This window comes from Stomoxys calcitrans, chromosome 1 (genome assembly GCF_963082655.1).
Source record: "Stomoxys calcitrans chromosome 1, idStoCalc2.1, whole genome shotgun sequence".
NCBI lineage: Eukaryota > Metazoa > Arthropoda > Insecta > Diptera > Muscidae > Stomoxys > Stomoxys calcitrans.
The window spans coordinates 204,111,510-204,132,255 of record NC_081552.1 but is presented as its reverse complement, the minus strand read 5'-3'; the positions used below and the strand labels follow the sequence as shown (position 1 = coordinate 204,132,255).

Sequence of the window (20,746 nt, the reverse complement as noted above, 5' to 3'; positions counted from 1 at the left end):
TTAGGCTATAGACCGATTCAGATCATATTTGACGCGTACGTTGAAGGTCATGGCAGAAGCCATTGTATAAATTTCAGCCAAATCGGATTATAATTGCGACCTCTACAGGCTCCAGAAGTCAAGATCCCAACTCAGTTTATATGGCAGCTATATCAGGTTATGAACCAATTAGAACCATATTTTGCACACCCATTGAAAGTCGCAACAAAACACAGCTTACACAAATTTCAGCCAAATCGGGTAGGAATTGCGCCCTCTAGAGGCTCAAGAAGTCAAGACCCCTGATCGGTTTATCTGACAGCTACACCAGGTTATGCACCAAATAAAATATTTGGTACAACTGTTGGAAATCATAACAAAACACCTCATGCAAAATTTCAGCCAAATCGGATGGGAATTGCGCCACCTAGAGGCTGAAGAAGTCAAGACCCCAGATCGGTTTATATGACAGCTATATCAGGTTGACAGCTATATCAGGTTTGAACCACACTTAGCGCAGTCATCGGAAATGATAACAAAACACCTCATGCTAAATTTCAGCCAAATCGGGTGAGAATTGCGCCCACTAGTGGCTCAAGAAGTCAAGATCCAAGATTGGTTTATATGGCAGCTATATCAAAACATCGACCGATATGGCCCATTTATAAACCGACCTACACTAATAAGAACTATTCGTGCAAAATTTCAAGCGGCTAGCTTTACTTCTTCGGAAGTTAGCGTGCTTTCAACAGACAGACAGACGGACGGATGGACATGGCTAGATCGACTTAAAATGTCTTGAAGATAAAGAATATATATACTCTATGGGGTCTCAGAGGAATATTTTGAGGAGTTATAATCAGAATGACGAAATTAGTATACCCCCAACCTATGGTGGAGGGTATAATAAAGACGGCACTTTTCCAATACCGCCTGGTATTATTTTGTTCGCGTCATTGGCAAAGATTTTTAATACCATTTGGTATCAATTCAATGCCAGACAAAGGAGGCTGTTAAGAATTGGCGGCATCACATTTATATTCTTGTTATCGCGCCAGAAGTGTTGTTGAGAACACAATTTGTTGTGTTTTGCTGTTCAAATACTTAAGGGCGGTAAAAATGGAAATAGGACAAATTCTAAGGACATTCTACACCAAAAACATGAGAGTTTCTTGTGTCGAAAATGATGCTGTGTTGATGTATTTATAAAAAAAGCCTTGCACAATCGAGCAGATAAAGAAAATGGAGAAAGTTGAGAACCACAACTTTGAGTCAATCAGTAACTTTATCTACCTCGACACCGCCGTAATCGAAACGAATGTCACCAGTTTTGAGATAAAGCGAAGAATAATATTGGCAAACAGATGCTACTTTGGACTAAGTAAGCAGTTTAGAAACAAGGCCACCTCTCGACAGACGAAAACTACACTTTACAAGACACTGATACTACCTGTGCTGTTATATGGTTCTGAAGCATGGGTACTTGTGAAAGCAGATGAGGCAGTGCTTGGAGTATTTGAGAGAAAGATTCTTCGTAAAATATATAGACCAGTTTGCATTAGCGCAGAATATAGGCGACGTATGAACCACGAGCTGTATGAGCTATATGACGACGATAGCATAGTTACACGCATCAAAATACAACGGCTGCGTTGGCTAGGTCATGTTGTCAGAATGGATGAAGAAGCTCCAGCAAAGAAGTCTTTTGAAGGCAAAGACGGTGGTACACACAAACGGGGAAGACCAAAAGCCCCATGGAAAGATCAAGTTGTGGGAGACATCTTGAAACTTGGTGTCAGAGATTTTAGAATGAGCGCAGAAGATCGAGGCGTTTGGAACGCTATTCTACGTTCGGCTAGTGAAACAAATATTCTGTCATAGCCAATTAAAGTAAAGTAAGTTGATGTGTTTATATGAATTGCTGAATACAAGGAATTGAGGTTGGTCACGGTGTAACACTACTTGTGTTACCCGCCACTGAATGATGGGGGTATATTCATTTTGTCATTCCGTTTGCAACACATCGAAATATCCATTTCCGACCCTATAAAGGACCTAGACATGTCCGTCCGTCTGTCTGTGTAAATCTCGCTACAGTCTTTAGAAATAGATATATTGAGCTGAAACTTTGCACGGATTCTTGTTTTGTCCATAAGCAGGTTAGGTTCGAAGGTGGGCTATATCGGACTATACCTTCATATAGTCCCCATATAGACCGATCCGCCGATTTAAGGTCTAAGGCCCATAAAACCACATTTATTATCCGATTTTGCTGAAATTTGAGGCATGTGCTAGACCCTTCGACATCTTTCTTCAATTTGGCCCAGATCGGTTCAGATTTGGATATAGCTGCCATATAGACCGATCTCTCGATTTAGGGTCATGGGCCCATAAAAGGCGCACCTAATGTCCGATGTCGCCGAAATTTAAGACAATGAGTTGTGTAAAGCCCCTTAAACATTCTTCTTCAATTTGGCTCAGATCGGTCCAGATTTGGATATAGCTGTCATATAGACCAATCTCTCGATTAAACGTTTTGGACCCATAAAAGACGCGTTTTTCGTCCGATTTCTCCGAAATTTGGAACAGTGAGTAGCGTTAGGCCCCTCGACATTCTTCTGTAATATGACCTAGATCGGTCCAGATTTGGATATAGCTACCATATAGACCGATCTCTCGATTTAGGTTTTTGGGTCCATAATAGGCGTATTTATTGTCCGATGTTGCCGAAATTTGGACAGTGAGTTAAGTTAAGCCTCTTGACATACTTCTGCAATATGGCACATAACGGTAGAGATTTGGATATAGCTGCCATATAGACCGATCTCTCAATTTAATGTATTGGACCCATAAAAGGCGTATTTATTGTCCAATATTGCCGAAATTTGGGACACTGGGTTGCATTAGGCCCTTCGACATTCTTCTCCAATTTGGCCCAAATCGGTCCAGATTTCAATATAGCTGCCATATAGACCTATCTCGATATAAGGTCTTGGACCTATAAAAGACGCATTTATTGGCCGATTTCGCCGAAATTTAGGACATTGAGTTGTGTTAGGTCCCTTTTATGTCAGGCTTTTTGACATCCGTGCCGTATATGGTTCAGATCGGTCTATATTGGGATATGACTATCAAAAGAACAATTATTTTGTTCTACAAAATTGAACAATGACTTGTACTTATTAGACCGCTCAATATCCGAGTCGAATGTTGTCCAAACCAGACCATATTTGGATATAGCTGGTATGGGGGCATAAACTATGCTTTTGTCACCGGATTATGACGAATGGTGGTTACATATATACCCGAGGTGTTGGGTATCCAAAGTTCGGGCCGGCTGAACGCCTTTTTACTTCTTGTAATAATTAACATAAATAATGAAAATAAAGTTATATTCAAATTATTTTCAATGGTTTTTGTTTGGTTCATTAGGGGTGGAATAATCAAGAATGGTTTGGTACTAAAACCATTAACGGTCTGGTATTAAAATCAATAACATATTGGTATTGAAAGCAATACCAGCTCGGTAATAAGGTTAGTACCAAACGGTATTAATCATTTTATGTTTCATCCATACCATCCGGTATTTTTTTTGTAGCATACGGTGTTGCTTTACTATGAATACCATATGGTACTGAAATGAGCACATTTGGTATTAAATTTTTTCTGGGTGTATTGGCCTCAATTCTTATGCGATTTAGCTGAAATTAATAATGTTCAATTTATACAATGATATCTTCTCTGAACTTTAACATACGTGCTGATTATGGTGTTAATCTAAGTCTAAGACCTCATATAGCTCCCATGAAAACCGATCTCTCGAATATACTTCTTAAGCCTTCTTGAGAGAGCGCAATTTTTATCCGATTTGAAATTTTGTACCATGATTTCTTCCATCTTCAATCTTTATCATACGTGTCAAGTATCGTCTGAATCGGTTCGTAACCTGATATAGCTCCCATATAAACCCATTTGCCGACTTAACTTCTTGACCCCCTATAAGGCACAATTACCCCATTGTATGCAACTTTGCACATGGACTTATGGTACGATCTCCAACATCTAAATGACATATGGCACGAGTCTTCCGTAACAAAATATAGCTTTGGTAGTATCGTCATTCTAATCCATTATCCTTTGGTTGCATATACTTTGCAGGTACTTGACAAATGCGATCCATTATGGAGGGTATGTGGGATTCGGTTCAGCGGAACTAAGCACACTTTTACTTGTTTAGTAATGTGGCTGAGGGTATATTCGAGTCTCCGTTGATTTGTTGCTGGCAACAGCCACATAGACATTTAATATCATGCAACAATGTTGTGCGGCCAATATTCTAAGAATTTATTTGTCACATTTATTTGAATTAATCTTCGTTTTAGTTTTTTGATTTATGAAAGAAATGCCTTCGTGTCAATCCCATATGTTAACGATTGATCGACATCTATTTAAATTGTCAGGGTCACAAAAACAAATTAAGATAGACTTAGAACAAAGTATCATAAGGGTGTTTTATGCCGCAAATGGTCTTAGAGTAAGAAGTTTTAACTAAATGTTGGTACCATGTTCGTCATCTAGCGCTAGCGAAATCAGAGAAGTCTGCCGGCGATGCTGGATATGCAGTCCATTGAGGCCAATATTCTAAACTGCGCCGTCAAGATCGCACTTAGCTTGAGGGAGCTAAGCGCTCAGGGTGTTTTGCGGCCACAGTTCCATACCGGATGCTATGGATGCGGAGGATTGACTGAGACGAATCTTCAACTAACTTACACCTGTACCGATTGTCATTAGGGCATTCTGGATTCGTATTCCTAGGAAGGTTGGATGGAAAGCGAAAGCTGTGTTTGAAAAAAATAGACCTGGATCTTCACTGATAGCTCCACGGCGAAGTAAGGGACTGGACGCAAATCTTGTGGAGTAATACGGATCGTTAGAGGATGAGGCGATAACTGAAAGCAAGTTAGAAGAAGGTCAGCATTGCTTATGGTATCATAACTGGATACATTGGACTACGAGTTCACTTATGCAGAATCGGCAAGTGATAGCATGGCATGTAGGGAAGATGATGAGACGTTGGAGCATTTCCTATGTCATTGCCCGGCTAAAAGACACCGAAACTTATGTGGGGACACAATACCAGACATGAGTCAACTTAGGGGAGTGGTATGAAAACAATTCAAAATTTTGTAAGCAGCACAGGATTTCTAACTTAAAATTTTCTTTTTCGAGGTTATCTTTTAGTTTTTAGAGCGTAAAACAAGCCGATTACTGGCTTAGGTGTATGTCCACAGGGGCATGGGGTGGATTAATATCTGCACCCTCTTTATCACCTAACCTGTCCTAAAACCGGCGCACTCCAGTTCGGTATGTCTGAGAGATAAGCGTCATTTCAGTATCCGCAAGAGAAGAGAGATATGTATGTGGGCAGTATGGCGGACTGTTTGAAGTCCCTGGATTAGCTTTGGGTCCACAATGTGATGTTGATAAGGGTTATCTGGCATGAACGTATTTTAGGCAATGAAGTGGTGGACGAATGCGGCAGAAGAGATTCTACTGCGCCGGTTGAGCCAGCTGCAGGTCTTGCCTATGCACCTTTTGTCGAGCGACTGAACATAGAAGTTGGCCAAAGCGGGGTGGTGGCGTGTTGGGATTCAGCGAATGGTTGCCAGACCGCTAAGGCGCACTGGTCTGTCATCGACCAGAGGAGGACGAAAGGAGTTACTGGAGTTCTATAAGAGGTCGCCGATCACAATGACAGGCGTCATGAAGATACACTGTGCCACAGGCCGCAAGTCGGCGCACATGGGAATACCGTACTTATGTAGGAGCTGTCTTGATGACAATGAGGAGGAGGCTATCGAGCACTTTCTCTTTTTATGTCTGTGTCTACAGGAATGCAAACTCTCCATTGTGGGGAGGAGACTATCGAGCACTTTCTCTTTTAATGTCCGTGTCTGCAGGAACGCAAACTCTCCATTGTGGGGAGGCGTTTCTTCCGCGATCTATGTGATCTTGCGAACGTTTCTCTGGAAGGTCTCCTGAGATTTGTGGACTGGATGGGATGGTTCCGACGGAAGGTGCGAAAAGGTCCGGTGCTTGCATGAGCGATAGGTTCTCCATTCTTCCTGTTTTTGTACCCTCCACCTTGGGATGGAGGTATACTAATTTCGTCATTCAGTTTGTAACACCTCCAAATAAACGTCTAAGACCCCATTTAGATCTTCATTACATCAAGTCTATCTAGCCATGTCCGTCCGTCTATCCCTCCTTCCGTCTGTCTGTCGAAAGCACGCTAACTTTAGAAGGAGTAAAGCTGGGCTCTTGAAATTTTACACAAATACTTCTTGTTAGTGTAGGTCGATTGGGATTGTAAATGGGCCAAAGTAGTCCATGTTTTGATATAGCTACCATATAAACCGAACTTTTGTCTTGACTTCTTGAGTTTCTAGAGGGCGCAATTCTTATCTAATTTGACTGAAATTTTGCACGTGGTGTTTTGGTATAACTTTGAACATCGGTTTATAACCTGATATAGCTGCCTTATAAACAGACTACACTTCATGAACCTCTAGAAGGCGCAATTCTTATCAGATTTGCCTGAAATTTTGCAGAAGTCGTACGACTGCTTCAAGTATGTTCTAAATTAGTCCATAATCTGATAAAGCCGCTTTATAAACCGATCTCTCGATTTGACTTCTCGAGCTTCTAGAAGCCTCAATTCTTATTCAATTTGGTCGAAATTTTCCATATGTCGTTTTGGTATGACTTTCAACATTTGTGCAAGTATGGTCAAAATCGGTTGATATTCTAATAAAGCTGTCATATAAACCAATCTCCCAATTTGACTTTCTGAACCTCTGGAGGCCGTAATTATTATTCGATTTGCCAGAAATTTTGGAGGTTATATTTTTCTATGATTTCTTACACCCATGCAAAGTTCGGTTCATATTGAAAAGTCGTTCAACGAACTTGGCAATTCGATCCATGGTCTTTGTCCCCTAAAAAGATTTCCCAGAAAATTGAAGCAGTGAGTTGTTTAAGCTTCCAGTTATCACACGACCCAAGTACGATCCAGATCGGTCTATATTTAGATATAGTTGCCATATAGACTGATCTTCCAATTTATTATCTTTATCCCTCAAAAGAGGATTTATTGCCTGATTTCGCTGAATCTGTGACTTGAATAAGAGTTCTCGGGACCAGGATAAAATGTGAACCAGACCAGCTGCCATTTAGATATAACTATGGATATGGTAGGGGAGCTATAATAAAATAGAATGATTAATTCATTCATCGTGGTGGGTATCCAAAGTTCAGCTCGGCCGAACTTCACATGTGTTTAGTTGTTTTTATTCGTGTATAACTTCTGGATTTGGAACGAGGTCTCATTTCTTCTTTCTCTTCTCTTTTTTTTTTCTACGGTATGACAGTGGGCCAAACTAGCCTCCGAGTGAACTCATCTATGGTGGGTAACCTGTCGCTAGATTCATACCCACAGATTCCAGTATCCCTGGAATGTGTAGGGTATAATACCAATTTTGTGTTTTTGGGTTACCATATGGTGGCATATAGGTAAGGTTAGGTTTATGTGGCAGTCTGCCATCAGACTCACTTAGACGTTTTTGTTCATTGTGATACCACAGGAACAAAAGAAGGAAGATGCCTTCTAGTTCCTACCGTTCAACCATCCAGATCGCTTTAAAAAGCCCAATAACTTGTGAATGTTCACATCGACTAAATCAGACAGGTTCTCAAGGAAATGAGAACCTAAAGTGGGACTCCTTCTAGCTGCTAGTGCAGGACACACACACAGAATGTGTTCTATAGTCTATTCTTCTTCGATGTCCTCACAGCTTCTGCAAAAGTCGTTGCTGGCAATCTTCAGTCTGTCAGCATGTTTTCCGATTAGACATGGACCTGTCATGACGGAAACAATGACTGAGACGTCTGTTCTAGTCAATGACAGCAAAGCAGTAGACCTCTTCAAGTCTAGATTAGGCCACTTTGTTACCATCTATCATTCGTTGCCCTTCGGGCCTTCATCCTGAAGACTTTGCTTACATGTCGCTAGAGGCATACTCGCAGATTCCAGTTTCCCTAGAATGTGTAAGGTAGTTCCTAGTTTCGCAAGCTTGTCCACTTTACAATTCCCTGGGATATCTCTGTGGCCAGGCACCCAAAACTGGTGAATTTTGAACTGTTCCATCTAGTTGAGAGATCTGCGACAGTCGAGGGTGTCGGTGTTTTTGAATTCAGCAATACGTTCTCCACGGATTTAATGGCTGCCTGGCTGTCTGAGAAGATATTTATGCCGATCGTCGTTATGACATTATATCTTAGCCACTCCTTGATATACACTGCAGTGGTCGGGTAACCTTCTCCATACAGCCAGTTCTAGTTTTTCAGAGTACACCCCAAAGCCAACTTGGTCGTCCAGTTTGGTACCATCCGTTTAGAAGTCTATGTAACTTCTGTTACCAGGGATATCGTAGTTCTAATCGGTTCTATCACGAATAGGTATGGTGTAATCCAGACTGCCTGGAACATCGGATATTGTATCAAGGATAATACAGTGTCCGTAGCCGCAACATGATCAGAGAGAAAGCTCCCTTGCCTTGCCACAATGTCTAGAGGCATTGGATGTAGCATTAAATTCTGTGCATCACATGGTGTCGTCCTCATTGCGGCTGTGAAGCGCAAATAAGTCATCCTTTGGATTCGGTGAGTATTGAATAGTAGGTGGACTTTTGAAGCGCCGTCCAGCAGACCACAATACCATATAGCACTATAGGTCTGACAACTGCAGTATGTACCCAATACAGGACGAGCGGTCTCAACCCCCAACTTTTGCCAATGGCTCTCTTGCAGGTGTATAGGGCAAGAGTTGCCTTTCTTGCCCCTTCCGAAATGTTGAATTTGAAGTTCAATTTCCTGTCCAGCAAAACACCCAGGTATTTTGCACTTTCTGTAAATGGAACATTCGCTCCTCCCAAGGAGACAGGTGCCACTGTAGGCAACTTGTATCTCCTGCTGATAAGAACTATCTCTGCCTTGTACGGATTTATACCTAGACCACTTTCGGTAGCCCCACTTTGCTGTGGCACGTAGAGCTTCCTGAAGTATATCTCTTAGAGTGCTGGGAAACTTTCCCCTAACCGCAATAGGCAATAGTTATAATAACCTACTGTTATATACATTCTTACTGTAGAGTTGATGCCTCGAAACTCCAACTCCTTCATGATTGACATCGGTTTCACATTATTGAAAGCACCTTCAATGTCAAGAAATGCTACCCTCTGTGTAACCGACTAGGTCGTGAAGGGCTGTTTCAGTAGATTTGCCATTACTATGTGCATGCTGCTGCCGCAACAGGCGATCCAGGGACCTGTGCCTCAGGATATGTTTGTACGATGTCCACAAGGACATCGTTAAATTGTCTTAAAATTTACGATGATTCGAAATATACGAGGGTTGCCTTTACCCTTGTTTTGCAATCTGCCAAGTGACAGGTTTATCGTAAAGCCTGATATTTTTGAGGTTAAACGTACTCAAGACGTTTTGACATACGAGCGCTATTTGTGTTGTTTACAGTATCTTGAAAGATTCATCTCGCCCAAAAAATGGAATTAAATCGTCAAAATTTTCGTGCGATTATTTTTTACAACTTTCGACGTGGATTAACTCAACAACAGTGCACCGATGAAGAGCTTAGTTACATTTTTGGGGATGAAGCTCGATGGAGCTTTGTTTATCGATGGTATGGTGAATTCAATTCGTAGTTCACTCCAAGGCGAATTTCCTGAAGGTCGTCCAAAATCAGTTGTTGTTTCAAAAACCATGTCATGTTACCTATTTTGAGATTGAGACAATCTTAGGAATTAGTGGGACCAGCTTTCATTCAATATTGCATGAACATTTGACCGTCAAGAAAATTTGTTCGCGTTGGATCCCACACAATATGTCAATCGCTCAAAAAAAGGCTCGTGTCGATTGGTCGAAAGAAATGCTCCGTCTATGACATCGTAACAGAAATCAGACATCGAAAGTAAACAGAAGTCGACTGTATGGGTGTTTAAACATGAGCCAAATCTTACAAAAGTTGCTTGCGCCCGAAGCACTTCCACGCTAATGATCGCCTGTTTTTTCAGAAAAATTGGTCATGTCGCAATTGTACCATTAGAGCAACGCAGATCATTCAATTCTGATTGATACACAGCCATTTGGTTGCCAGTTGTCTTCCAAGAAATCAGGAAAACCAACTGCCGAACACGAATCTTTCTTCACCACAACAATGCGAGCTCTTATACATCGGCTAAAACAAATGAATTTTTGAACACTCCAAACATCGATTTGATGAGTCATCCGCTGTATAGTCCTGACTTGGCACCGAATGACTTCTTTTTATTCCCGTACGTAAAAAATAAAATGAGAGGTCAACGTTTTTCCAAACTTGAAGAAGCGGGTGTATGAGTTCAGAATGCATATTTTGGAGATACCTCAAACAGATTGGCAAAAGGGCTTCGACAATTGGTTCAAAGGCATGTAAAAGTGCATGGATCTTAATGGGGAATATTTTGAAAAACATTAAAGCGATTTTTAATGACTAACATTTTTTTGTTCTCTAATCCCAAGATATAAAAGGCAACCCCCGTATGAATCTCTCAAGAGTCTTCAGCATAAAGAATGACGGACTAATAGGACGAAAATCTTTCGCCTTTGTGTGGTAAGGTTTTCCTGCTTTCTGAATGAAAATTACCTTTGTGTTCCTCCATCCCACTGGTTGTTGTTCTTGTTGTAGCAGTTTATTGTGTTCTACCTTTCGTCTGCTTGATTCCGTTGAGTGTCAAGACCCAGGAACTCTGCGATTAAGATGGGGTGTGTTCACAGGGATCTGGGTCTGAGTCGAGTGGGTCTGGGTGGGCAGTTAAACAGGTGACGTGTATCGTGCGCTCCCTGGTTACAATCGGGACATACATCTTGCACGTCGGCATCAATCCTAGCTCTGTAGAAATTGAGGCGGCTGCATCTGCCGGAACGTAATTGAGCCAGAACTACTCTGATTTGCTGGGGGAGGTCGATTTCTTCAGGTGTAATGGGAGGCGGTCGTTCTCCAAGGACTACATTCACCCAGTAGCCAATTACCGCATCTGCTACCGGGTCTGCATGAATGTTGTTTAGACCTGTTTGATATGCCGCTTGATTTAGAGGTTCTCTCTTGTAGCGCTGAACCTTACGCTCTAGATCATGTAGACCAACCTTAAGGCTTCTGGGCGGTGGATATCTAACCACAAAATGATGATTTGGATGGTCATTGCGATAACAGCCCAAAAGGTATTGCTTAGACAGCATGTAGTTATGCCTTCGCACTGGTAGGATCTTTGTCTCCTGATGGAGGTGGTCCACATGAGAACTGAGGAGACAGCCCGTCGCAGTTCGGAGGGCGGCATTGTGACAGATTTGAATATTATTCAGAGATGGCGCTGCATAACTTACCACAGACTGGCCAATTGCTTTGTACGTGGTCAACAAGGTTTCTTTGTCTACACCCCAAGTGCTGGCAGCAAGTGACTTGAGGACCTTGTTTCTACTTTTGACTTTATCGCAGATTGTTGTGGCATGTGGGGAGAATGTGTCAAATGTGACGCCAAGTATTTTGGGACACTTGATGGTCGCTATAATTTCTCCATCGACCATCACAGTCAGCTCAGTATTCATCTCACGCGTATTTGTTGTGAACAATGTGGCTGAAGGTTTGGTGGCGGATATCTTCAGATTTCTTGCAGCGAAATATGAGGCAAGTTCGTTGAGGTACATGTTCAAGCTATCGCAGATATCATCAATGGGTGGGGGGCCTGATGCCATATGCGGACGATTGTACGATCATGGCATCAGGCCCCCCACCCATTGATGATATCTGCAATAGGTTGAACGTGTACCTCAACGAACTCTATGCCGTCTGGAGGGGGTGGAATGGATGACAAGTTAGGTTAAACAATGCCGGAGATATCACACCACCTTGGGGAAGTCCCTGTTTTACTCTACGGTGCTTCGACTTCTTATCCCTAAATTTCACAAATGACGGGCGACCACACAGATATTTCGCGACCCATTGTTTCAGGCCTGGCTGGAGGTACATGTTGGCGATGTCCTCACATAATTGGGCATGGCTGTACGCTTCGAATGCCTTCGATAGGTCCAGTGCCATGAGGACCGTCCTAACACATGGCCTGGTATGGTTGAAGCCACGGCAAATGTGTGCGGTGATGCCATGGAAAGCAGTTGTTGTTGTTGTTGATGCTAGGCGAATGGAAATTCTCCTACGAGGCTCGGGAGGAGTAATGCCTCCCAACGGTATATATGACATGTTGATACAAGCAGAGTATATCTCCCGAATCCAAAGAACCAGTCTATCAGACACAACTTGTAATTCAGCCAGAGATACATCATCAGGACTTGGCGAGTTAAAGGAGTCGAAATTTCTTATCGCCCAAAGGATTTTCAGCTCAGACACAATTTCCCCATTAACCTCCGACGAATGCATTCCAGTGTTAAACTCTTCGGGTGCCACGTTGTCCGTTGGAGAATATTCCGGGAAATGTTTATCAATAAGTGGTTCTAGTGTTTTCTCACTAAACATTGTCCATTCTCTGACTTCTGAATATACCCCACCGTAATCTTCCTTAGCCTAGAGGCCTCAGTTGGAGGCCACCGTAGCGCAGAGGTTGTCATGTTCGCCTATGACGCTGAACGCCTGGGTTCGTATCCTGGCGAGACCATCAGAAAGAATTTTCAGCGGTGGTTTTCCTTTCCTAATGCTGGCAACATGTACCATCCCATTTAAAACTTCTCTTTAAAGAGGTGTCGCACTGCGGCGCGCCGTTAGGATTCGGCTATAAAAAGGAGGCCCCTTATCATTGAGCTTAAACTTGAATCAAACTTCACTCATTGATATATGAGAAGTTTGCCCCTGTTCCTTAGTGGAATGTTCATGGCCAAAATTTGTTGTATTTGTTGAGGCATCTACATTGCATCCTCTACGGAGCTGCAGAATTCCATCCAGGATTTGTTCTGAGCCTTTCTCAGCTCGCCCTTTTATTTTCTTAGCTCAGCCTTATATTCACCAGTAAATCTTCTCTATTGGGAATTCCCATTCTGAAGATCCTACTTTACCTTGGTAAAAGTGTTGGTTGTAGTAGCCGTAGTTGCGCATGCTGAATTTCCATAACCTAAGCGCACCATTTGTCTGAGATCTGCTTCATCCATCCTTGAGCATATATCATATTCAACACGTTGCATCCTATCCAAGATACTAACATAGTTTGTTCTTGATCGATGTACATGGTACTATATGAAAATTTTAAACAAATTTTTCTTTGCAGCAAACAAAAGATTCGAAACTTTAGAAAAATCGGATGAACCAAATACCTTACATGCGCTACAGAAACACATCTTCTATCAAAGACCAACCCTTTTGTGGTGAGTACCAAAATTATTAATTGTATAATTCATCATCTTCATTTTACTCTCTCTCTCCCTGGGAGACTATGAAAAAGAAAATATACAAAATTTATGTAAATCTGCCCTTTTTCTTTTCTAAATTAAAGAAACAAATTTGCTTTTGAGAAAAGAAAACCTTCCTGTATTCCTTTGTGTTCATATTTTTTCTTGCTTAAGTTTTAATTAAAACCCTTTAAATGGGGGCCCACAGCAACAACAAAGAGGCTTGTGGTCTTCCTCTTTTTCTTTTTTCTAGAAGTGTACTTTCTTTTGCTTACAAACTTTTTGCTTTCCATCTTGCCATTTTCGTACTGTGTATGTAAATTTCATTATTTTCAGTCTATCTGTCTGGCAAAAGGATAAAAATTTGTCTAAACAAAAGGAGCAAAACGCCAACAAACTCCTCTCATTAATCATTGATTCCAGAAAAAGCGTCCCATAACTGTATAAAAAGAAAGACGACCAATAAAGAGAATAAGAAAAATGATTTTTTTTTGAAGAAGGAAAAAGCTAACGTAAAAGCACATCATAAAGGGCTATGAAAGGATTAATAATCCTTTCAGTTGCAATAGCTTCTAATTAGAAATAAAATTCTCTTCAAGTCTTGTAATGCTTTTAAGTTTAAAAGAAAGCCAACAACGACATTTTGCTTTAAGTTTGACATTTTTAAAGCGATTGTATATCCGGCATCATTTCCATCATACAAAAGTATAATGCAAACAGGCAACTAGGGTTAGGTTAGGTCGAAAAGAGGGTTCAGATATTAATTCGCCCCATGCCACTATGGACATACCCCTGAACCAGTAATCGGCTTGTTATGCGCTCTACAAACTAGAAAGTAACCTCTAAAAAAAAATTTTAAGTTAGGAATTCTGTGCTACTTACAAAATCCTTAATTGTTTTCAATACCACTCCCCTAAGTTCTTTCATGTCTGGTATTGTGTCTCCACCTATCTGTTGGACGCAAAAGCCGGGCAATGACAATGGAAATGCTTCTACGTCTCATCATCTTCCCTACACATGCCATCACTTGCCGCACCGATTTTACACAAGTGAGCTCGTAGTCCTATGTGTCCCGTTATGATACCAATAGCTATACTGACCTCCTTCTTGCTTCCCTTCAGTAATAGCCTCGTCTTCTCACGATCTGGATCCCCCCATAGGATTTGCTCCGTCCTACCGACCGTTTCGCTGTTCCACAATGTTGCATGCACATTTGAACAGGCAACTAACACTTGGTTGTGGTCAGCACCATTTGTACCCAACACCACAAGTGCCAGTCCTATTGCAAAATGTCGAATTACTGTTTTCTGGACTGACATATGTAACTTGCCCGAACGACTTAGAACTTCATGCACTTTGTAGAACCTTAGACCAATGTCTCAAGATCTTACCCAGCAAAAAGTCATATTACCGGGTAAGTCGGTGGGTAACCAGAAACAAGTTTCAGTAACCACTTACTTGTAGATATATCCGCAGTAATACTTTAACATGGGCATGATCTTCGAGGAAAGTGCTTCAGAGTTATAATACCACCAGAAGACTAATAATGAATTCTTCGTACATATACCGAAGTGCTAAAAATAATGACATAACTCTTAACATACCGAAGTGTGGAAAATAATAGCTTCGATTTAATAATACTTTTTGCTTTAAAATAATGGCATACCCGTGAACATACTAAATGTTGCAAAATAATGAATTACTTCCAAATGTACTGAATCACCCAAATTAATGACTTCGATTTTAGTAGAATACCAGCTGGACAGGCGCAGCGGAGCGGGCCCTTTCCTTTCTTTCACTCTTTTATTTTACATGAGCCCTATACCAGCATGGTCAGGAAATAAGTCCTGTTTGGGGGTGGTGGTACGGCCTTTCAGATGTTTCGCCCCAAAGTGGATATCATTTTCGTGCTCTACTCCCAAATACCATTCATTTGAGCCTTATATTGCTGTGGTCGGTAAATATATCCGGTCGGGGGTATTTTTGAGGGTGAGGTTGACGATTCGTAATCTAGACTCAAATACCTTTCATTTGAGCCCCATATTGTCATCATTGGTTTATATTTCCATTTGGGAGGCTTTTGAAGGTGGCGCGAACCCCCTAGATATCCCAAAAATCCGAAAAATTAGTCCAGTTTGAGGGGTATGTAAGGTGGGGCGGCCAACCACGCACTTAGCCCTGAAAAAATATCAGCATCATGCTCTGCTCTCAAATTTCTTTTATTTGAGCCCCAATTGCTATTGGTTTAGGGGGTGTTTATGGGGTGAGACGACTCCCGAAACACTTGGCCTCAAAATTTTATATCAAATTCGTTTTCTACTATCAATTTCCATAGTAGGCATACATGGCCGGTTTGAAAGAAGGAGTATAAGGGGCGGACCCTAAAGTAATATTAGCTTCGTGTTTGGCCCTATAATGTCAAGCATTTTGAAGGTGACTATCAACATTTTCAGGGCACCGGATCTCATTCGGATCCTCACAAATTAATTTTGTTTTGTTTTGGTTATATATTGGGTTGCCCAAAAAGTAATTGCGGATTTTTTAAAAGAAAGTTAATGCATTTTTAATAAAACTTAGAATGAACTTTAATCAAATATACTTTTTTACACTTTTTTTTCTAAAGCAAACTAAAAGTAACAGCTGATAACTGACAGAAGAAAGAATGCAATTACAGAGTCACAAGCTGTGAAAAAAATTGTCAACGGCGACTATATGAAAAATCCGCAAAATCATATTTCAAAGCTACCACTTGGAATACCACATTTTTAAATATCCACAGGTCCTCCTGTGTATATACCAATTTGAGGGTAAAATGTCTATTCTACTACCAAAGGCCTTTAATTGCTGTCCTATTCTATCCTGATCGGCCTTCATATATTGTTTTCAATTCCTTTTTTGGGTAGGATAGGGCAGGGATTGCACTCTGACACATCCTTTCATTAGAGTGCAATATATTCTCGGTCGTCCTACATGATAGTTTGGTGTTGTTTTTATTGGGAGGAGAGGGTCCCCCCTTCAAGACCCTGCTGAACGGCACGACGGCTAGACTTGACCTAGATACTTGAATCCTTATACCAACATTAGATTTGCATGCTACTGACATAGAGCTTTCATTTAATTCACATATTATACAGATCGAACTTCACGTGCTATTGAAGGGTATTTAGTGGGTGGGCTGGTCCCAGACTCTATCCCAAATATGTATACCAGATTCGTAGTCAACTCCCAAAGACCTTTCATTTGATACCCATTTTTTTATGTCAGATTTATACTCTACTTTTAAATACCTTTCATTTGAAACCCATATTGCCCAAAGCGGTGAAAGAGTCCTATTGGGGGTTTTCTAGGGCTGGGGGACTCCCCCGAAGACTTTGGGCGAAATTTGTATACCAAGTTCGTACTTTACTCTTAAATACCTTTCTTTTGATACCCACATTGTCCCAATCGGTAAACATGTCCGTTCGGGAGGGTTTTAGGATGGGGCGTCCCCCCAGATTATTTGACCACAAAATTTTATACCAATTTCGTGTTTTTGGGGTACCATAAGGTGGCATACAAAATTCAAAAAGTTCAATCGGGAGATTGGTTTATATGGGAGCTATATATCAGGTTCCTGACCGATTTAGACCTTACTTGGCGCAGTTGTTGAAAGTCATAACAGAACACTATGTGCAAATTTTCAGCCAAATCGGATAAAAATTGTGGCTTCCATGGGATAAAGAAGTCAAATCGGGAGTTCGGTTTATATTGGAGCCATATCCAAATCTGAACCATTAATATTCAATATTAAGTATCTGTGCAAAATTTCAAGCGTCTAGCTCTACGCGTTCAACCGCTATCGGGATTTCGACAAAAGGATTTCGGTACGACCATGAGTGTCGAGATGCTACTGAAGCCGATAATGCGGCATAAAGAGCAACCCTGCAATCAGTAGGAACGCACCAGATAAAGAAGAGGTATGGGGAGAAAAGAAGAGAGAGGAAATGTCTATTCCGCAGAAATAAAAAGAAAATGAAAAGTCGTGAGGGTGAACCAATTGAGATGTACAGGAATCGGAATAAAGTCCGGAAACTCTACCAAAGAATTAAACATCAAACCAATGGCTTTGGTTTAAGGCACATCCTTCTGCAGAGACAAAGAAGGAAATCTGGTAACTGACACAGATAACATGCTGAGGATATGGAAAGAACATTTTACCCAACTGCTAGTATCTGACGTTGGCGGTGAATAGTATAGCGCAGAACCAATCAATGATGATGGTATAGAATGAAGGCAGCAGGAGCCGACGGCTTACCCGGTGATAAGGCTTATGCATCAGCTTGCCTGCGCAATCTGGCTAGAAGAACGCATACCCTATGATTGAAGCCCCAACATACTATGTCCCGCACACAAGAAAGGAGACAAGACGGAATGTGCCAACTACAGAGGAATAAGTCTCAAGATACTCTCGAGCGTACTGTGTGAAAGATTAAAACCTAAAGTCAGTGAGATAATTGGGCCGTATCAATGCGGCTTTAGACCTGGTAAATCCATCCTAGACCAGTTATTCAAACTGCGCCAAATCCTGAAAAAGACCCGAGAAGGACAAATCAACACCAACCATCACTCTGTTGACTACAAAACCGCCTTCGATACTCCTTTATTATCAAAGGTATTGCAAGCCTTGTCTGAGTTTGGTATCCCTGCAAAATTAATAAGACTCTGCTGATACCCGTTCCTCAGTTAGAATAGGAAAGAATCTCTCGAAACTATTTAATACCAAACGAGGTTTCAGACAAAGAGACAGCCTATCGAGTGATCTATTTAATATCCTGCTGGAGAAGACTATACGAGATGCAGATGTAATCAGAAGACATGAAACCCTGCTCGCCTATGCCGACAACATTGATATCATGGGTCGGTCACCGGAAGTAGTAACGGCAGCCTTTGAAAGAATCGAAAGAGACTCAATGAAAATGGGTCTGACAGTAAATGGGGATAAGACGAAATGGATGGTTTCATCTCCCAAAACGCCTTTTACAACCGAGCAGATAAAAAAAATTGAGAAAGTTGGGAGTCACATTTTTGTGATAGTCAGCAACTTTATTTACCTCGGCATCGCCGTAACCAAAACGAATGACACCAGTTTTGAAATAAAGCGAAGAATAATACTGGCAAACAGGTGTTACTTTGGATTCAGTAAGCAGTCGAGAAACAAGGCCACTTCTCGACAAACGAAGATCTCACTACGAGTATACAAGACACCGATACTACCCGTGTTATATGGTTATGAGACATGAGTACTTGTGAAAGCAGATGAGGCAGCGCTTGGAGTATTTGAGAGAAAGATTTTTCGTAAAATTTGTGAACCAGTTTGCATTGATGGAGAGTATCGGCGTTTTATGAAACACGATTTGTAAGAGCTGTATGGCGACGTTAGCATAGTTTAATGTATCAAAATATAACGGTTGCGTTGGCTAGGTCATGTTGTCGGAATGGACGAAGAAGTTCCAGCAAAGAAGTCCTCGATGGAAAGATCAAGTGGTGGGAGACATCTTGAAACTTGGTATCAGAGATTATACAATGAGCGCACAAGATGGAGGCGCTTGGAAGGCTATTGGCTTTGTTATAGCCAATTAAACAATTAAAGTAAAGCAAGTAAGAGAGTCTGCAACAACTCTACTATCAAAGCTCTTACGGCACAGAATAGTACCATGTATTGGCTTCTTCTTACATTGTCATATGTCTTAGTATTTTAAAGATGTTTATTGTAATAAAAATGTTGAAGCATATACGACATTTAAACAAAATCCTAGAAATCTCAGATATCCTTTAATAAAAAGTCACATAGATAAGTATCTACGCAGCCGTCAGGTGTATTTCAATATTTATTTTCATTTTACCCTATCTTCCTCTTCGCTATCTTTGGCCATTGCACCCCAATAACATTGAGTGTTGTGTAAGTTCTTCACAGTTTTAACGACTGCTGTTTTGTTAATGTCTTTCATATATTTTTCCGACGTACGGTTGTATCTCTCAGCAGTGCTCCCTAACCCTTTAACGATGGCGTTTAGTCCTTTTCAGCCAGTTATCGCTTGTTCCTGGTTGTCGTTCAGCTGACGTTTTCACATGACCAGAACAAAGGCTGAAGAGATTTTTTTTCCAGATTCTGCTCATTCCCCTCTTGGAAACAAAAGAGCTGCGCGCAATCTTTTTAAATTCCCTTTTATTGCAAGCAATTTTTGGTTTGCTGTTTTTTGTTTCTCTTTTTTTTTTTTGTGTAAAGTCGTAAAAAGTTTACGAGGAACATTCCACTTTCCTTATGCCAACCTATGAGATTGAGAGCTCCATAGTGCAGTGTTTTGCAACGTTTCATGTTTTGTTGTATTCATCTTAACGATCTGCCAGATTTCGATTTCATTGCACTGCACTCTGGGTTTCCTTTGGTTTTGGATTTTCTAAAATGTTTTCGATGTTGTATGAGTTAAGTTACCTTAGGATGGACAATACATTAGGGTGGGGTGATGTTATGAAAGTGCCAAACATAGACTAGGAGAATTTGTCTTAGAGAATTTGGGGCAAATTCAGAGACTGACGTACGTCAGGATCATAGGATAGCTCAAATCCATAACACTTGCTGAACTGAAAGCAAAAATGAATGTCTATGCCCCATTAAGGTCCATGTATGCCATAACGCTTAAGCTGAAGGCACATTCCACTACAATGTAGAATTCAACTTCGTCAATATTTAGATTTAAATTACATTAATCGATTGGTAGAGAAATTTTTTTTCATAATGGCCGCCTTTTATTTCTAATAATTAGCAAGCGGACGATTTTCAGCTTCTATCATAGGGTACCCCCTTATCAAATTTTCAAAATTTTCACATCGAGATTTTTTGTCGAATTTTAGCCTGAAATGGATTTTTATGTCGTTATGCGTTCTTAATACAAAATAAATCAGTCTCCCCAGTCAAAATCGAAAATGGAGTAAATTTTCACAAATTACTAAAAATGCTATCAAAATTTCAAATTTTTCCCCTTCTAGCCCAAATGAGCTTGATGTAGGTGTAACTTCGTCAATTTTTCGAATTTCCCAAATTAGACTTCTTTAATGGATTGGGGAAGAAAACAACTTTCCTAAATGGTATCACTCGTTTTGAAATTAAAGTATATTTTAGCCTTTAGCAAGCGAACGAATTTCAGCTTTTATCATAGGGTACCCCCTAATCAAATTTTCAAAATTTTCACATCGAGATTTTTGTCGAATTTTAGCCTGAAATGGATTT

At 40.8% G+C, this 20,746-nt stretch overlaps 1 protein-coding gene across 2 annotated transcripts in view; it reads left to right on the top strand.

Moving 5' to 3' along the window:
* The window catches only part of LOC131995343 (uncharacterized), a 466,869-nt gene that overhangs the window by 151,208 nt on the left and 294,915 nt on the right, over nt 1-20,746 (top strand). For both annotated transcript variants that reach the window (XR_009397394.1, XM_059363984.1), the window contains exon 3: nt 13,359-13,455. Coding sequence is in view for 1 of the 2 variants with exons in the window: in XM_059363984.1 (XP_059219967.1) it covers nt 13,359-13,455 (97 nt within the window). In the remaining variant the exon portion in view is untranslated. The remainder of the gene's footprint in view (nt 1-13,358; nt 13,456-20,746) is intronic.